The sequence below is a fragment of the Anas platyrhynchos genome, chromosome 15, assembly GCF_047663525.1.
Source record: "Anas platyrhynchos isolate ZD024472 breed Pekin duck chromosome 15, IASCAAS_PekinDuck_T2T, whole genome shotgun sequence".
In the NCBI taxonomy this organism is placed as follows: domain Eukaryota; kingdom Metazoa; phylum Chordata; class Aves; order Anseriformes; family Anatidae; genus Anas; species Anas platyrhynchos.
This window is the reverse complement of record NC_092601.1, coordinates 7,353,080-7,372,231: the sequence shown is the minus strand read 5'-3', so window position 1 is coordinate 7,372,231 and position 19,152 is coordinate 7,353,080. Positions and strand designations below refer to the sequence as shown.

The 19,152-nt window shown below is 46.2% G+C and overlaps 1 protein-coding gene across 4 annotated transcripts in view; it reads right to left on the bottom strand.

Moving 5' to 3' along the window:
* Positions 1-354: 354 nt before the first annotated feature.
* The window catches only part of PIGQ (phosphatidylinositol glycan anchor biosynthesis class Q), a 33,342-nt gene continuing 14,544 nt past the window's right edge, over positions 355-19,152 (bottom strand). For all 4 annotated transcript variants that reach the window (XM_038187089.2, XM_038187090.2, XM_072023716.1 and 1 more), the window contains exons 5-11: positions 17,483-17,609; positions 16,318-16,471; positions 13,622-13,733; positions 11,754-11,834; positions 10,723-10,837; positions 6,347-6,408; positions 355-2,634 (exon numbers count right to left, since the gene is read on the bottom strand). In XM_038187089.2, the coding sequence (XP_038043017.1) occupies positions 2,485-2,634; positions 6,347-6,408; positions 10,723-10,837; positions 11,754-11,834; positions 13,622-13,733; positions 16,318-16,471; positions 17,483-17,609 (801 nt within the window). In that variant the 3' untranslated portion in view covers positions 355-2,484. The remainder of the gene's footprint in view (positions 2,635-6,346; positions 6,409-10,722; positions 10,838-11,753; positions 11,835-13,621; positions 13,734-16,317; positions 16,472-17,482; positions 17,610-19,152) is intronic.

Below are 19,152 nucleotides of genomic sequence, written 5' to 3'. Positions count from 1 at the left end.
TTCAGGTCACTCGATCCCAAAGGACAGCCAGGATCAGGACCATCATGAGCTGTTTTGTCTTACAGAGAAATTTCAAAAGCCAGGATATTTTATTATTTCCATGGTACCAAAAATAATAAAGTGGCCCTCAGCAGTTCGTAAGCCAAACCATGCAGGCATGGGAGAAGCAGGGGGAAAATCGCTGAATTACTCCAATGGAAACACAAGAGGAGGTGAAACGTAAATGTGCCCTGCTCAGTGGCAGGTAAGGCTGGCTCTCCAGGACGGTGACTTAGCTGAAGCACAAACCATTTCTCAGACCCACAGCCCGCACCTACTCAAACCTGGGGTGGAAGAAATACTCAGACAACAGAGTTCCAAAAGAAGATGCTGTATTTGTACAGGAGTTTTAAGCACTGATCGTTAAAGAACAAGAATCTCTCCAGTTTCTGCAGCTAGTGATGGCCCATCCAGAGCCAGAGGTGGCAACAGCGACGGAGGGGCTTTTTGCCACCAGGGCCCTGGACAAAGGAACCACACCATCACCTTTTGGTAGCAGTGCCTGTGCAGTGCTGCCTTCCCTCACCATGCCCTTAAGAAAACTGCCAGACCTCGGCAGCTTCTGTGCTTGCCTGCTAAGGAATGTCTGGACCAAACACTTGCCTACAGAGCTGCATTTTCCTTCCATCAAGCTGTGACTGCAGAGGCAGTGGCTGCAGTGCCAGAGGCCGTCAGCAGCTACAGACAAACGAAATGTACCTGCCAGGGACGCTGTAAAGCAGCCAACATTCCTGGGGCTGCAATCCTGCTCTGCTGCGCTGTCTCCAGGCACACAGACGAGACACGGGGCTGGGGTAGGAAATTCTTAACCTGCGAGTGGAGGTGCAGATCGCCACAGCACACACATCCTCCTCCTCTGTCCTCTGTGCCCTTGGACAAACAGAGCCTTCTGGGGCCGAGGAAAAGAGGAAAGGATCCAGCACGCCATTTAATGCAGCCGTTTGGGGAGTGCAAAGCAGCAGCAGGGTGCCGTGACACTACTTCAGTTTCAGTCAGGGCAGGAGGAGCTCGCAGACCCAGAGTCCGTGTACTTTCAGGTAACGACTGTATGAAACTGTCTGCACAACAGCAAAGTACACAGCGGGACATCGCACTCTTGTACACAGAAGCACTCTCCCCAGGACAGGGAAGAGAAGACTCACTGGAAAGGGGAACAGATGTCAAAATAAGCAGGCAGTCAGAACAGGATGCAGCAAAGCCAGTCACTGCTGCACTGCAGAGGTAGCATCCAAAGCAGGAAAATCCTCCTGAGACAAACGTGTCTACAGCTACAGGGAAAGAAGTGGCTTTAAATACCTCATCTGAAATCACTTCAAAAACTCTCTGACCACTAGAAAGTGCAAAAGATGAGGCAGCACAAGAAGAGGCTCTCATCTGGGCCCTGAGAAACAGGGAGATGTACTGACCCTGCAAGGGAACCCAGCACACGCTTCCCAGCGCTGCTTGAGCTGCATACCAAGCCGGGCTGCTGCAGTCCGCTGGCAGACACCGCAGCCGGAGCCGGACTCAGCAAAGCTGTGTTTGCCTTGGACTGCGACTGAGAAAGAAGCCCTGAGCCTTGGCAGGGCCCTGAGCTCTCAGCTACCACGGCTCGCTGCCGTGTCAGCCTGGGCAGGCTGGGGTTTGAGGCTGTGCGCCCTGCACTTCCAGTTCTGGTGTCAGCTCAGGGCTCAGCTCTCCCCAGATCTGCTTTTGAAAAATGTCGATGAGATCCTCTGCGTTTCATGTAGGCACAAATGAACCACAGTCTATGTTTTTGGGGCTCCAGTCCCATTGTTTCTATGCTCATACCTGCTTCGCTGCTGCACTGGGCGGGGGAAAAATCCAAGCCCAACCAAAAGGAAAGGAATAAATATCCCCTGAACCTGAATAATCCCACTGTACAATTTTCAGTGTGTGACTCTGAAAGCCGAACCTCTGTGTTCACTTTGATCAGCTGGCTTGAATGCTGAAGCATAAAAGGTCCAAAATACCCTTTGGTAGAACGTACCTCAACATTGTGACTTTGAACCACCTGAAGGGCTGGTTCATGCGACCCTGTGAACTTACATGGAAAGATATATACAGCATGAAACCACCCAAGAGGTACTTCCTTGATTACACTAAATGCTGGTTCCAGGAGGCACTGATGGGTTTCACCTTTTGCATCAGAAAAAAATCATTAGCCCCTGGTGCCAGCAGGCAGACATCTCGGGTAGGATAACACTGCATTACCAAGAAACAGCCTGCAAACCAAACCAGCTCAAACGTAGTGTAGGGGAAGGGGAAAGTTGAAGAACAATGTTTAAAAATACTTGCCTTTAAGAATTCAGCCCCTCTCACATTAACAACATCTAATTAAAGGGATCCAGCAGCTGTTGGCTCTGAGATACCTTTGGTCCAAAAGCATTAGGAGTCAATGCGTTTTTCTGACCAAGCCTTTCGGTCCTGGCTCTTCTGCTTTGCTTAGTCCTGCTTCTCTCTGTGCTTCCAAGGGTAGATCAGCTCTCCAAGGAACAGCTTCTTGCAGAGGGATGCCCAGGAATCCTTAGGGTAACAGCTGTACGTAGGCAGCCTGTATGTCTGTACCACGCTGCCATACGACAGAGGGTTGATCTAGGAGGAGGAGAAAGAGGGACAGCAACAATGAAAATGCGTTGAAGCAGGAGGTGCGGGCAGTTGAGGCAGGTAAGTGTGAATTTGGTGTAGCACCGGCCTCTGTTGGAACATCAACACCACTACCCACAAAATGCCAAACTCCCTCTCTGGCTAGTCACATCTATTTCGCCTTGAACAATGCACTGAAACATTAGCAAATCCAGCTTGGCAAGGAGTATTGCTCAAATAATTTCCCAGCAGAGAAGCAGATGCGAACATCTGAAGGATTTGAGAGCGCTGCTCAGTTTACAAGGGTGTGGGGCTGTCACCTTGTTAAGGGGCTGCAGTGGTTGGAGAGATGGGGGCCTCCCACTGCAGATGCAATGCTCCTTTGGGGATGTACTAAGACTTGTAAGAACTATAACGTGTCACTTCAGCCATCTCTTTTACTGGCCTACTACTTCAAGCCGCTAAGCCCTCGGCCCACAGCTACACTTTGAGCTGAACCTGGTGTCACTTATTCAACACGTGGTGGAATCCTCTTCTAGCAGAGCAGTACACAGACCACACAAAGGGCTGCTCATTACCATTCAAAATTAAGTCTCTTTGGCTGAATTCACAGTTTTCGATTTGATTTCAATCACCATCCTGAAAACGATCTGCCTGCAGTCCCTACCTACACAAGCTTGTAGCCTCTGACTGCGGTCACAAAATTGCTGTGTTGGTCTTTTGGAAGATGGGGGAGTCAAACAGATCTGTTAGCTGGAGAAGGGGCAACAGAAGCACGTGGAAGGATGTCCTCCTCTAGTGAAAGGGTCCACTTATGCTGGAACAAACCATGCAGATGAGTGAAAGAAGAAAGAGACTATAATTTGTGGTAGAAAATCCAGACATGAAAAGGATAGAGGCAGCAAAAAACCACACACAGTTACTACTTTGTCAGAAGCCGAATATTTCCTTTGCCCACTGAAGAGCGACCAGATTTCTGGGAGTTTGCTTACACCCCCAGTTTGCTTCACCTATCTGGTGTTCAAGAAGAGGGGAAGGATAAACTATGAGACGGAGCTCCAGAAAACAGCAATTAAGCAAAGAGTTCACTGGAATTGGTCTCGGAGACTTCTGCCAAGTCTTTATTGTACAATACTGTTGAAGGACAAGGAGAAAATGCTTGTGTCCAGAAGCATCCCTAAGAAGTTTAGGGAAAAAAAAGTCGTAGCAGCAGCTCACAGAGGCTGAGAGAAGCCAAAGAAGAGCCAGTGGGGTCCAGCTGTGGGACAGATTCAAACAGATGCACAGAAAGCTGGTTCTGAATGCCATCAAAATGAACATTTGTACCAGAAACCCAAGAGCTGAGCTCATCCCACCTGAGGTATGTGTAACCCAAACTACCGCAGCTCATATTTCAAACACACTCCACAGCCTTATGGCCAAGGACTGACCACAGCATTTATTGGATGTTATGCATGACTGTAACCAACCTAATCACATCGTGGTCACAGACAGCTTAAAAAAAAAAAAAGACCAAAGAAACCTTCCCCTGCTCCAATTAAAAAACACACCACCACTATAACCAGTAAAAGTTGAGTAACTATTTCTGCTTATTTCATCAACTCTACACAAAACAGTATGCTGTAAGTGAGAACAAACTGGAGGAGGACAGAAACTGCTGCTGTATGAGGGAGATGCTCGGTGTACCTGCCCCTGGCTATTAGCAATGTGGGCTGGAAGGTTTGGACATGTTTATCCTTGAAAATCATCTCTAGGCAGTGATGATGCTGAGTGGTAACACTTGCCTACTGAGAAGTAACAGGAAATTTAAGCCCAGTGCAACAGGTATTTCTGTCTCTCCTATGATAAATGGAAACAACCAAAACAAAAGCAAATGGTTATTAGTGAAGTGGCAATATGAGGTCCTTTTATGCAATTATTGCAGTTCAAATTTATATTATATCCTTATATTAATTTATATTATATCCTGATATAATGTGCTCCCCTTGTTTCATAATTCTTCCCTTTTCCTTTCCTCTTTTGCTTAACCCTTTTCAAAGCAACGGCTGTGAAAGATGACATTTCTGGCAGCAGATATACAGATGAATTAAACACGTCGTGTCTTCTCGCTGGGCTATCAGTCAGCTGAGCCACGCTGCCAGAAATATTTCTTCTTGTGTACCAAAATGAGTGATTTTAAACACTAAAGAAAATACTGAACTACGTAAGAACTCCTGGAGAAATTAAGTAGCATTTGGGATGGAAATGTCATCCCCTACCCTCTGCCTGCCTGTGCCTGGACTTTGCATTCCAGCCACACTACCTTAAAAGTCAAAATAATCCCCTGGCTGAACCACAAGCTGAACGTGAATGCTCAAAACCAGCATTATTGATTTCTAATCCATTACCAGTGCCCCAGAGGGCAGCTGTGAATGTATCAGTCACCTATAGCTTAAATCATTTGGGGCACAGTTACATGCATAAGACCCTACTGCCATCACGCATGCTTCTACAGGGCCACCATACGGGGAGGGGACAAAGCCACGGTGCAATGTATAGAAAGGAGCATCAGCATGTACCATACATAAGAATCCTAGCATGTCACTTAAAAATAGGCTTTTTAGATTTTTCTCTCAAAAGACCTATCATAAAGTGGTATATTCAGCAGAATTTCTGACATAAGCTCATTTTTCATTTCCACCAGCACAAAGAGAACAAAAAAAGTGCCTTTACTGATGCTGTGCTCATTATTATTTGAACAGAAGGCCAAAAGAGACATCCACTAAAGCACTTCCACATCTTGAAATGATGACTTGTGCTATATTCTAGATAGCAAAAGGATCTTTCTGCAGTGGTCCAAGGAAAATTCATCATATTCATATGACTCACTGCCTCTGCTCTCTATCTAAGGCCTGATATTTTTCCTCTGGAGAAGCCATCTACCTTGGCTCACAAACACACTGGTGCCAAACTGTCTGCTCAGCTGCTCCTATGCCTCACCACTGGTGTCCACAGTTTCCTTTTTACGGACTCCTCTGGGCATGGAGAATGATAGATTCTGGTTCGTACACCACTGTCCTACTGGAACTAAGGAAGTGGGAAGACAGAATGCTTTGAAAATGCTGCTTTCACCCCAGAAGACATCTGCTGAAGGGATTCCCTTTTGAATCACTGCTAGATGATGTGCCAGTTCTGTGCAGATCTGACCTATGCTGAAACAGGGCGAGGACTGGACCGCTGATGGAAAAAGCAAAAGAACTGGGAAGCCATGGTTAATTCGGTTAATTCCTTCCCACACATTCTACCAGTGTGCAAATGGTTTTTATAAATTCTATACGCTGCCTCTCAGACTTTCCTCCTAGGATGCAAAGAGCAAGAAAAGTCATGTTGTGATACAGCAGTAGTCCTGCAAAGTCAAGAAATAGGAGTTTCACAATCACTCATGAAAGTATAATGACAACTCCAATGCTACCATCACATCATTTCTTTTCAGAAAAAATTTGCTTTATTATATCTGGCGACAGAGCGTGGAAATGCAGTGTTACAAAAGTGCAGGTAACCTTTTCCTACACACCTTGCCAGAGTCAACTCAGGAGAATAACAGGAGGCCCTTCCCTCTCTTCTCTCACCCATGCACTCATCCTGACTGCATCACAGAACAGCTATGACTTTTCAACACATCTGGAAAGGAAAATCTTTTCCCTGCCCTTCACTGTCTTTCAATCTGAATGGTTTTACTCACCTGCATCAGGAGTCGAAGAGGTTTTCCATCCTGCTGTTCCAGGACTCTGAACTTCACACCAGCTGAAAAGAAGCAGAACAAAGAAACCAAGCTAGAGAAAAGCCCATGCTATTTGCTGTTCAGCTCTGTTGGCTGAGCACTGATTTCCCAGAAACAGAGTTTTGCACCTTTCTTGATTTGTGAACCCTTACCCATTTTCAACAGGAAACACAGATTCTCTCTAAAATGGTTTTACGTGTAATGACAAAGGATGTTTCTCTTAGCTCCACTAAAATCAGCCCTCTGATTTCCAGGTTTAAAATGCAGTCCTGAAGAAAGCACAAAGCCCAGAATCAGCCAGCCAGCACTGATGATGACAGGGTCTGCAGTAATCAGCCTCTGTTCCCAAACTTCCATCAGGATGGGAACTTCATGGGAACAGGAGGCAGAGATCACCATTAATTTTCACTCATGGGGGATACGGCGTGTCTGCAAATCTTTCAGACTAAGGGAGGAAAGTGGCTGGCCTACAGGCATTATAAACATTTCAAAGCTCCCAGTACCTATTAAAACCAGAATTCGTATGTTTTTAACACACTACTAAGCCCATCAAACCTGCCACTTTTATATTCCCTTTTGGACTTGCTAGAGTCCCAATACTTTAAAGATAAATAAACATTTCAGATTCCAGTGGTGACATACTGCACATGAACACTGAATGAAATCCTTCAAAGAAAGGTAACCATTACGTCTGAAGAGGCGTTTTTCTTTGAAAGATGACAAATCACAGAAATAAAACCAATCCATCTTCAGCATAGCTGCACCAGCCAAGTGTGCCCCTGTCATTCCTTTCTACAGGTGGGAAGATGAGGCAGAGCAATGCAGCGAACTGCCACAGATCAAACAGTGACTCGGGAGCACAAACAGAAATAAAGCTCTTCATCTGCGTAGGCACTGTCACTACAGTATCTGTATGACCCTTGCACATTAAAAAAAATAAATTCTTTCTTCCTTTCAGCTTTGAATTAACTGAAATTATATGGTTTTATTTGTCCTTTGGGGAGCGAATGCTCTTGTCTAGCAGAGAGCTCTTCCCAAATCACAATGTACAGGGCAGAGAGGAATAATCTCTGTTTTGCTGGGTTATACTGAAACACGGGCTTCAAAAAGATGTTGGAGTACCCTGGGTCTCAACAAGTAAATGTGCTGGAAGAGAAAAAGTGTTCAAAGTGATTCATTGAGTTCTGGCTAAGAGGAGGTGTCTGAGGCATTCCAGGAACTTGTCTTCAGGCAGGCAATTTGTGAGAAAGGGAAACAAGCGGGCACTGAAGTTTCAGGTGGGTGGCCTAGCACTCTGCAGGCCTGTTCCAAGACCAGGCCATTAAACCAGCAAATGCCATTTCTGTAAGTCATGGCCACACACACCCCTTCTACAGATCTTAGTCTGGAGAAGAGAAGGCTCAGGGGAGACCTCATTGCTCTCTGCGACTCCCTGAAAGGGAGGTGTGGGGAGCTGGGGGTCGGCCTCTGCTCACAGGTAACCAGTGACAGGACCAGAGGGAATGGGCTCAAGTTGCACCAGGGGAGGTTCGGGTTGGAAACGAGGAGACATTTCTGCTCAGAAAGAGCAGTCAGGCACTGGGACGGGTTGCCCAGGGAGGTGGGGGAGTCACTGTCCCTGGGGGTGTTCAAGGAAAGGCTGGATGTGGTGCTTGGGGACATATGGGTGATATTGATGGTTGGGGGATGGTTGGACCAGATGATCTTGGAGGGCTTCTCCAACCTTAATGATTCTGTGCAAACTAACAGTCTCTTGATTTAAGCACAAGAAGGTATGTCTGAATATGAGGGGGCACTTCCTTACTGGGCAGGTGACAGAGCACTGGGACAGGCTGCCCAGAGAGGCTGTGCAGTCTTCTTTTCTTGAGATATTCAAAACCTGCCTGGATGCCGTCCTGCGCAAGGTGCTCTAGGGGATCCTGCTCTGCAGGGGGCTTCGACTGGGTGATCTTCAGAGGTCCCTTCCAACCTCAGCCATTCTGTGATTCTGTGATTATTTAATCGATCAAAGAGTCCTAAACTTTATATAAGAAAATACAAATTTATTTTAGAATAACCTATAAGCTATAATGCTCAGAAGCCACTGAGCAATTAATTTCACAGACAGAGCAGGAAGATCTTACTCCAGATCTTCTCCAGCAGAGAAGAACCCTCAGCTATCCTCTGAAATTGCTAGCTAGTTCCAGAGCTCACAGTTCAGCATTTTTTGCACACAGGCATCACTAATAGCACAAGAGAGGTAAGGACATGACCCCATTTGTTTTGTTTCACATGACAGTGCAGTAGAGCAAGCTCAGTGCTTGTTTGTGTTCCTGTTATTATGGAGGCAGCACTAAGACAGGACCTACAGAACCATCCTGAGAGTGCCCCAAAGTTTGTGATGTGAATCGACACTGGGCGAGAGTGAATGAGAAGTACTGAAATGACCTGTTCACAGTCAAACAGTGCATTGCTAACTTGGGTGTGGGGCAGCCTGGGAAGCCTGGACCTCATTGCTAAGCCTCACTTCACACTCTAAATCGGCATCACACTGTATCCATCCCAACCATGGTGTCATCCCTCGAGCTGACACTGGCAGTCAGAACTCCTGCACAGAGGACATCAGCTTTGATGTAGCTACAATAATTTTTTCAAATCCAAAGAATTTCACATCATGAGGGGAAAGAAAATATGGATTTAATTTCTGGTGCGTGGATTTAGATTGTACATCTACCTTGGCCCAGGCTTCATCAATATCAGATTTTGTTAATTCAGAGGCTGAGTCAAGGAACTTAAGAGTCCAGATGCCAGCACTGAACTGAGATGAACTTAAACAATGTGCCAAACCCTTGCTGGTAGGAAAAGCTATTCATTTGTTTTGGTAGAACCATGTTGATGGTGCTTGTAAAATCAGCAGCCGTAACATACACCAGAAGACTTCTAATCTGAGTCTGAAAAGGGAGGCAAAATCTAAGCAGTGGGGACATCAAGTGATGTATACTCTCTAAAGTCCTTTGAATTTGATTCAACTGCTCCATCTGTCACCATTCCAGTTCTGTTTTATATTCTGGTACAGGCTGCAGAAATTCTCAGAGATGCCTCTTCATCTAGCAGACAGCATGGTATTGCAGTGTTCTCTTTCTTAAAGTGTTTAAGAGAAACAAACAAATAGCCAGCGGCAAAAGTTTGGTAACAAAAAACTGAGCAGACAATCCTCTACCTGGGCGGAGGCTTATCACCCTGCAAAGGGTGGCTGGCTTACCAAAACTGAGAAGTAACCCCAGACTGATGAGAATATAGGGGCTTACAACTCTCAGAGGCATCAAGATCTCCTTCTAACCTAGGACCTGCTGTCTACCGGATCAGTTTTCTTCAGCAGCATTTCCTGTTCTCCAAAGGCAGCTCTGAAAGGCTAAGAAGCTTCTAGCAGGAAATTCATAGGAACATGCAGAAAGCACGCATGGAAAAACAACAGCCTTGGTAACATCACTCAGCTCTACCTTCCCAAAATCAAACCTGGCACCACTACAACATACAGAGCTGTTACCAGTTCCCTTAGGCTTCCTTTACTTTTGATGACTAGCTTTCTTTTGATGATGATAAAGCTTTTACTTGTTTTAAAAATTCCCACTGCATGCTCTTTAAATGGATGGAAGATAATGATTTAGACTGGCCTGGTTTTAACCGGATCAACTCTATCTACTGACAGTGAAATCCATTTCAAAATGATCCCTTACTCTGATATTAATCATGGCTTGTTGTCAAAAGGTGAGAAATGATAAATAGTTTAAAAATGGTGATAGGTTAATCTCAAAAAGGGAATGATTGTCTGAAACCTCCCCAGACCTCTGAAGTTGAACCAAACATCTCAATTCAGTACTTCAACTTGTAAAGTCAGCTGAGAACTGGAGCTCCAGTGATTCACGTTCTCTGTCAATCCAGCCCACTGAAAGAGCAGACTTCCCAAGTATTTTTGCCATTTGTTTCATAACCAAAACACACCGGGTTAACAGCTTGTTTACCTCTCAGATGTTTTACCTGGCCTAATACACTAGAACTGAAATTAAAAAAAAAAAAAAGAACTGATTTGAATGGTGTTTGCTTGGGTGTCACTTTTTGTTATCACAGGCTTTGTAAAAGTGCTCGTGACTCTGATTCAGCATCAAATGTTTTTCCACTGACATTCTCATCTTGCTCTTGCAGGAGCTATTTAACAGTATGGACAACAGAATGACTTATGCCTTGGGTTCTTTCCCAGCCCTCTGCATCTTTCTATTTAGAAGCTATCCATTCCATCAAAATGAAATGCATAATGCAAAATCCATGACCTTTTGCATATCTAGTGCTGAAGGACTTACCTGCAAGTCTGTAGGATCTGCAGAGCCGAAGGATGATCGAATAAAGAGGCAGAGAGTCAACCAGATCAACTAGTAAGTGTATCAGGCCTTGCACGATCACCACCAGCAAACGGAGCTACAGAAAAACAGTTTAATAAGCAAATCTCAGAGAAACAGGAGATGTAACCCTTGAAAACCCATGAGTTAATCTGCAGTCTGACATTGTGTGTAAGCTAAAGCATCCCAAGGTGGGTCTGATGTCTAGACAGGCCCTGCATGATGTTCTTTGACCATCTCAACTTTCAACTGTCAGAGCCTAAGAGGGAGAATTCAGGCTTCCATTTCTAGTGAACTCCATCAGTGAATGCAAATTTCCCACTCTCCAGCAATGAGCTGAAGTAGCTAATTTCTGCTTGAAGAAACCCCGTGTAGAGCGTTTAAGCAAAAGCAAAGCAGTCAAAAATGAGCTTTCTGCTTAGTGCTTTATGTCCCCTGACTAAAGCACCTCCTTTTGTCAGACAGCATTTATTTTTGCTGTCAAGCTCATCTGAGAAGAGAGAGCTCATAAAAGATGTTGAAATCATGTGAAGGCCTCTGTGGAAAATTTTGCTTCAGGCAGGCTGCAGATAGGACTGGTTGTATTGGGGGAAGAGAGGAAAAATAAGGAAGTCCAATCCTCCAAGCAAAGCCTGGCTGACAGCATTTAACACAGAAGGCTAACTTCTTGAAGAAGTTATTCTGGATCAAACTAGAGGAGTCGTCACCCCAGACATGGCACGGAAAGATTAAAAATAACTTCTGGGTGAAAGAAGGCGGGGGAACAGCATGTCCTGCTGACCTGGATTTGCTGGGAATTCCCTTTGGAGAAACACAGACACGTATCCTGAATTCCACTTGCGTGGCCTACATGGGTTGTGTGAGAACCCTTCCTGAACACTCAGATAAATCTTGGATTCTCTTTGTGGATGACAGTAAATGACAAGGAAGCATTAAAAAAAAAAAAAAAGACCTCAGAAGACATAATACCATTAGCTTCAGGGATGAAATCTTACCAGGGTAAACACCAAATAATACAGTGCAGTTGTAGGCAGGAGGAACAGCAGGATTGTAAATAGCAATGTGCCAATAAATAACTGGGGGAAAAAGAAACACAAACAACCATTAGTAAAGCAATGGCAAAATAAAATAAAAATAGGAAATGGTGAAACAATGACAGATTGCAGGATTCTTAACTTATTTGTATTCCCTATTTGAATAACTCTGTTACTTTGAATATTTTCAGTATTACTTCTCTTTTGGGGCCTTTTTTGAGGCTGTCTTCTCTGTGACTACGTTTGGAAAGACAAACAAGCTGGATCCTGACAGCACTTTTCCTTTATAGACAATGCCCAATATTTCCTATTTTAGTCTGGCTTCCTTAGGAAACAGGGCTTATGTGACCATGCTGTTTGTCCGTCCTCTACCCCTTTAAGTTTTAAAGCCACCAGTCAGTTTTTACCAGAAAAAGGTGGAAGGGTAGGGAATGTTATAGACGTTTGAGAAGTATTTTTGTTCCTCCTTGTTTTAGGGGAGCTGGGTAGATAACCATTCCCACAGGCAGCAGCTGGCTGCCCAGTCTGCGTGTTTGCAGCTCCACAGCAGCCACAGGACTTCAGTATCCTGCTCAGTGGGAAATAAGTTAGAGTTACTGAGTGGGGGGTGCAATATTTAGATTATACAAAGGAGAAAAATCCATAGGAAAGCAGGTGTCATTAGCTTTGCTGCCCACAGAACAAGTTATTTCCATTTTGGGCTGGCCCAGCTGGCTGAAGTGTAATTAATTCCAGCTAGAATCAGTGGAGAAATACGGATTTATGACAAATAAAGATCTGACTCTTCAGTTCTTAGTCACAGCTTCCAGAACAGAGAGGCCACAGGAACACAGGGCACTGCCATTTCTGCAGGAAGAGAACATGGCCACAGCATGTTATGAAAGCAAATAACCCAGACACTCCTGTCACAGAGGTGGATCAACATCCCAGCTTTATGCATGTAACCAGAAATAGATCGCAGTCCAACCCATCCTCTTCACAGCAGTTGCTTCTCGCCTCCTCTGTCACTGCACTGCAGTTGCTTAGCATCTCCAGAAGTCTTTTAAGGTCAGCTTTGAGTGCCTCGTCCCACTCAGGCCAATGACAGAATTCCCACTGGCCTCCGGAGCAGCAGGATGAAGCCTGCAGTGCCAAACCAATTCTCCTCAAAGCACACAGGGCAGAACCCTGGCATAAACAGGCAGCCTGACACAGAGGCTCTTGCTTTTCTTGCACCAAAGAAAAGAAAATTAGCTCCCCCACTGCAGTGCCAGAAGCTCAAGCCTATCTGTTGCAACAGAGAGGCACTGGCCCTGGAAGTTACCAAATATTATTTTATTATTTTAGCGATGTTTGCAACAGCAGGTGTGGTGCAGACAGGCTCTGCTGAACTTTCATATGGCATTTCAGAATTTCAATAGAGATTACAGTGTTTGACAAAAAAAAAACTGCCTCTGCTGTTTGAGCGAGAACGTGTGGGCCAGGATCCAGCACAGTGTGAATGAAACGGGGCCTTTTAATAGAAACGCTGGCGAGTCTGTTCCTACGGCAACACTGCTGGGCACCACTTCTTAACTTGCCTCCTTCCCCGTACCCAATCCTGGGCTCCAAGAGCCACGAGAATCCGCAGCACCCAGCGAAGCTCAGCAGGGCAAACCTGAGCGTGCAGAGTGCAGGGGTGCTGCAGTGCCCAGGGTATGTTTGAAGAGGATGCAGCGCTGCACAATGTGCTCGTTTTTGGGCACCACGGAGCCTCCTGTGGCCTCCCTCTCAATATTACCCAAAGCAGAGCAGAACCGTGCTGCCTGCAGGCAGTGCCCTGCAGTGAGCCCCCGGTGCTGTAGCACTACCTGGTCCAAGTCATAGGAGCAGGAATCCACCCGCTGCCGGAGGACGTTCCACTTCTTCCCACGGAACAAGCGCCAGAGAGATGACAGGCCGTAAATCTTCAGGCAGTAGAGCCTGGGCGAAGAGAAGACGTCGCAGGTTAGAGCCTCAGAAAACAGCCATCATCACTGCACCCCTGCGCCCACTCACTCACTGCACCACGCAGCTCAGGGTGGCAGGAGAAATCCACCTGGGGAGGACTCAGATAAAATGCTAACTGCTCGCTCGGCTGTCCTGGGGCCAGCTGCACCACTGGAGGGCAACCCCCTCGCCATGCCCGCTGCCTATGGCAAATCTCTTGATTTCTGCTCCTGGGGAAGAGGTTGCATACGTGCAGTGGTGAGTGCTGCAGGGTTCAGACCTCCCCTTGCCACGGCTGGAGTGGCCAAGGCCCTGTCCTTCACACTTGCATCAGTACAATTCAATTTTGCCTCTGCAGCAGAGAGGCAAGGGAGGGGACTGGAGCCCTTGCACCTTCATCCACAAGAGTGGGAAGAAATCTACTGAACAACTGGTGGCACCCCTACCGCGTCCTTTCAGGCTGTTTCACTCGGTGCTGTGACACTCAGAGCTCTCCAAGGAGAGCGGCAATGGTGAGAGATGCTTGGGGTGGTAAGAGGTGGGAAACAGAGTCATCTACAGAACAACACAGAGAAAGAAAGAGCCCCTGGAAGGGAGAAGAGTCACCAAGAACCCTGGGCAGCAGGGTCTGACATTCAGGGCTGTGAGGAACGGGGACAGAACCAACCCGTGGGGCAGAGCAGAGCCTGAGCTCCAGCAGCCAGACCGGTCACCCAGCCTACTTCAAGTGCGGAGGCTGCTGAGCCTTCAAGACAGTGTTGTGAAAGCAGCGGCGAGGAGTCTTCCCCCAGCGAGGAATCTGGTTTGAGGAACACCAACTGCTTCAAGGAACTGGCAGGGTGCCTGGGCTGGCAGGCACAGCTCAGCGCTCTCATCTCGGGGCCAGAGGGTGCCGGGAGCACTCCTCCAGCTTGCTGGCGCACACCTGACAGGGCTGGGATGCAGGCTGCCCATCACCTGCATGCCCCAGCACGACACCAGGCGTGTGGACCTGATGGACCTGCTCTACCTTCACCGCTGCCTGCACACACATGCCCGCTCTCGTCTCACTGCATGGGTTGTTTCAGAGGTGGAGCTCAGACCTCAGCAGCACCTGAGCCAGCATTTGTTCCGCCAGCTGCACGAAGGTGCTGCGGTGGCTGTGCTGGTGTGGGCGACTGGTACCCGCTCCTGACTCTCTGTGGGGACACCAAGCACAGCAGGGACAGTTTGGTGCCAGCAGCAAGGTAACATACAGCTGCTCTACGCTTCTAACACACAGCCCAGGCTGGTAGACGGGCTCCCTGCAGCTCACAACGGGAAAACAATCAGCAGAGAAAATGCTTTTCCTGTTTCCACTCACAATTGGAAAGGACCAAGGGCATTTTTCACAGCCCAAAACAGAAATTCTAGTGAACTAGAGGTGTTGGGAAGAAATTCTGCTTTACTGACATGACTGATTTCGGGTGTAAGCCCTACGCTCACAACAGAACCAATTCATATCCCTAAGCTGCCTGTAACTGAAGTGCTTCTATTTCTGCTGTTTGCAATGCGGAGCCCTCTGCTCAGAGCCTGGGGAGGAACAACAGCAGTTCTGTACTTTATAAGCCAAAGGTTCCATTATTCATTACCTTCTATCTCGTCTCCTTGGCAAGAGCAGCTATTCTCCAGCGGTCTGTGTGATGCCTTGCTGCAGCACTTGTTAACGGAGGGCAGGAACAGAGCTCGTCAGCAGGCACTGCTTGCACAGTAACCCCAGCGTGCCCAGCACAGGAGGTGCCCCAAAGCCACACGCTCCCCCAGAGCCTTGGCCTAGCTCCCTAGTGAGGCCCTCCAGTAGGCCCAGACAATGCCACCAGGATGGTGGCACAGTCCTGCCATAACCCCAAAGCTGCCACCTGGGCTCCACAGTCCAGACAAGAATCCCTGAAGCCAGGCAGAGACAGGGACTTATGGGTTTCTCTGGAAGAAAAAGAGCTTCCCTTTCTTCCTCATCTCCTCTAGTTCTCTGAAAAACCACTGAGTAGGGTGCCACGGAAGAGTATTAGGAGAGGTTGAATCAAAGGGATAGGGTGAACTTGCCCTCTACCTGTCACGTAGTTTTATTTTTCCAGGTCACTACCACAATTAGTAAATATTTAAGAATAAAACGAGAACTGAAAGATAGATTGTTTGCACTGCTGTGACTATCATTTCTACATGCATAAAAGAAAGCAATAGATTAATTTCTGGCTTAAGCTGTGAATTCAAGAGAACTACAACAGGACTGAATGTACCTAGTATCAGAGCTGGGCCTGGGATCAGATGATTCATTATCTCATAGATTTGATATATCAAGGTTTAGGTTTTGTGGATTCTTTAGTGAGGAATCAAGCCACAGTGGCCCCAGGTATCCCCAGTCCCTGTTTTTTGCTAATGCTTTCTGTACGTTGAGTGTCCATCTGGTTTTAGCAAGAGGCTTTGACTCCATCGGTAATCAATAGCTGCCGCAGCAGACAGCTGTTAGGTGCAGCGCTCCACAAAATAACGATAGGCCCTGAATGTCCATCAGATTTTCTCCACAAACATACCCAACACACAGCCAAGTGAGATAACTCACCTTGCTCCGTAGACATAGAAGCAGTAGATGTGGAAGGTCAGAAGGGCAACGATGTCAGAGAGGATGCAGAGAGCCACGGTCAGGCCCAGACAAGCCGACAGACCGACATACCAGAGGATCATCTCAATGAATGGGGACATCAGGTGAATGTAGCCTAGTGGACATTGCAGGGTCAGTGTTTGACCAATACATTTTATGATGACAGTCTCAAAGGACTGATTTTCTCCCCGTCTGGTTTCTCCCCTCTGTTCAAACATTGCTCCAGAAATCATAGCCACAAAAATATAGAAGTGAAAGTGGAAAGTTCCTTTAGATGGCCATCTTCTGCTTAGGAGGACAAAAAACAGCTCTCTTTTCCCCTGGGTTTGTGTTCAGGTGTGGCAGCTCTGTGAGGAAGGCAAGGATGTGCTCAACTTGAGCAGAGCAGTCACCTTGCTCCACACAGAGCCTATTTTTTTAGATTTGTGTCCAGGTTCCTGATTACATTTTTAACCGCACATGTCAAGCTTTACTGAAGTGATCTCTCTTTTCTTCTTATTCCCACAGAAACCATCCCAAATGACATTTTGTAAAATAAAACAGTCTAGAGACACACAGCAGCTTTCATCACTGAAGTGGAGTAAAGTCTCTTACTTGAATGTCAAGTAGACTACGTCAGTGTAATAACTAAGGAGCTTGTTCCCATCGTGACTATTTTCCTTTATCAAGACACTTACTCAGGATAACAGCGGTGTGGTGTTTCAAGGAGGGAATACACATAGAAAAGCTCTAAAAAACTAAATTGAAGTCAGTGGCAGGGCAGGGTTTGTGTTTGCATCCCAAAAACACATTTCTATTCCCTGTCCTATCACCTGCCTCTTACAGGGCAATGTCTACGTAAGACCTAAAACCTTCCCTTGGACACTCACCACCTATGGCACCAAGAAAACAAGATCCATAGTGACTTGCACTTCTTGCAAAGCACCACGACAAGCACTTTGTTTAATATGCATGACTTCCTTGTGTGGGAATCCAGCTTTGGCTTGAGTTCCCACAGCAGGAAGACTCACAGACGAGTCTGTACTTGCAGGAGTGCATTTTGATTCATTCACCTCTAGGCAAACATTAAGCACTTGGGAGGGAAGAGATGAAAAGGGAGGCTGAAAAGTTAAACAACTGCACTTACTAATCCAAAGATGGATGTGGTAGAGGAAGAAACGGCCCAACACCTGATCCAAAGCTCGGTTCATTTTCAGTCCAGCTGGTGCTCCCATTAGCCACTGGAGCAGGTCCTGGAGCTCTTCAGCTACATGCTACAAACACATGGAAGCAAACACGTAAGCAGCCCGAGATAAATTCCTACCACATCAAACAAGCCCAGTGTACTGAACATGTTACCCCACAAAAAACTATTTCACCACACCCTTCAAAGCAATGGAGAAAAAAAATCAAACAACTATAGAAAACTAGTTAACTCAGAAACACAACTTCATCGGAAAATGACTCTTTACTGAACCTAAATGTAACAGCAGAGAGAGCTGAACTGCTTAAATGGTTTCTGCTGGGAACATGAGCCTAGGGTTTGTTCATGGATGTGTTTGGTAGACTTGTAGTCTGATTTCTTGGTGTAATAAGTATTCTTGAAATAGATGGCAAATGCTGGAGTACAAATGAATTTAATTGGACGGAAAACTGAAAAGTCAGAACTGAAAGAGCAATCTCAGTATGGGGAAAGCAGCCAGGATCTGTAAGGGGGCAGGATGGCTGTGTGCTCATGGACAAAACAGGAAAATTTTACAATGAAATAACCTGTAGGAGTTTACAGCAGGCAAGAAAACACAATTATGTAAACGTGCTTCATATACAAACTAGTTTGCTTTCTACTCTGTGGTAAACCACTGTCTTGTCTCACTTGCAGGCTTCAGAGAGATACCCATGGCATCCCAGTAAAAAAGAAGCCTTCTGAATCACTGAGAACAACTCTGATGGAGTTTGTTCCCAAATCACAGAGGGCTTTGACTCTCGATTTCTGGTGATTTAATCCCAAATTATTTACTGATTTTCTCTCTGCATCACACTGCTTTGACTGCAGTAGGCAGGGCAGAAGATGGTGGGGCTCTGCTCCTCAGGGAGTGCTGCAGGCAGCAAAGAGGTGGGGAACATACCTGGAAGAAGTGGCCTCACCCACTGTCCCACATGAGCAGAGACTGTGAGTAAATAAGTGTGCATAAGAGTCAAGACTTGCTATCTGGAGCTGATGTGCTATAGCCTCATTTCCCCATCATTTGTAGGGAAAGTTTCCCTAAGACGAAATGTTTTCCAATAAATGATTACATTTCATTGACCATCTGGATCATCGCAAAGTGGATTTGTAAGCATTTACTTTTAGTGTAGTGGCAAAACTCAGAGCTCCATCTTCACTTTATCCCAAAATCCCCTGAACAAGATTGCCTCTTTATTTCCTTAATTTACCCTCTGCCTCAACGTCCCTTAAAATATCTTGCAGTAAGTCAGAACTGATTTGAACCCACAGATCTTACCTCCATCACTGAGAACTTTTAGCTACTGTATAAATAGACTGGTTTTAATATTTAAACTGTTGGATTTGTAACTTGGAAAAAGCATTTGGGGATTTTAATGAAATATTTAAATGCTTGAAAGCAGTCCTTCAGCAAGGCTGTTTTCCAGCTCTGACTACTTCTGAAGGCTTCCAGTTCCAGCGGTACCACTAAATTTTGACAGGGGCACGTAACCCTGGGAAGGTGCCCTAGCTTGCTGCTATTTAGCTGGGCAAAGCATTTCAAAACACAGGCCTCAAGCATAACCTTGCAAGCTATTTTGCAGCCAGATATTTTA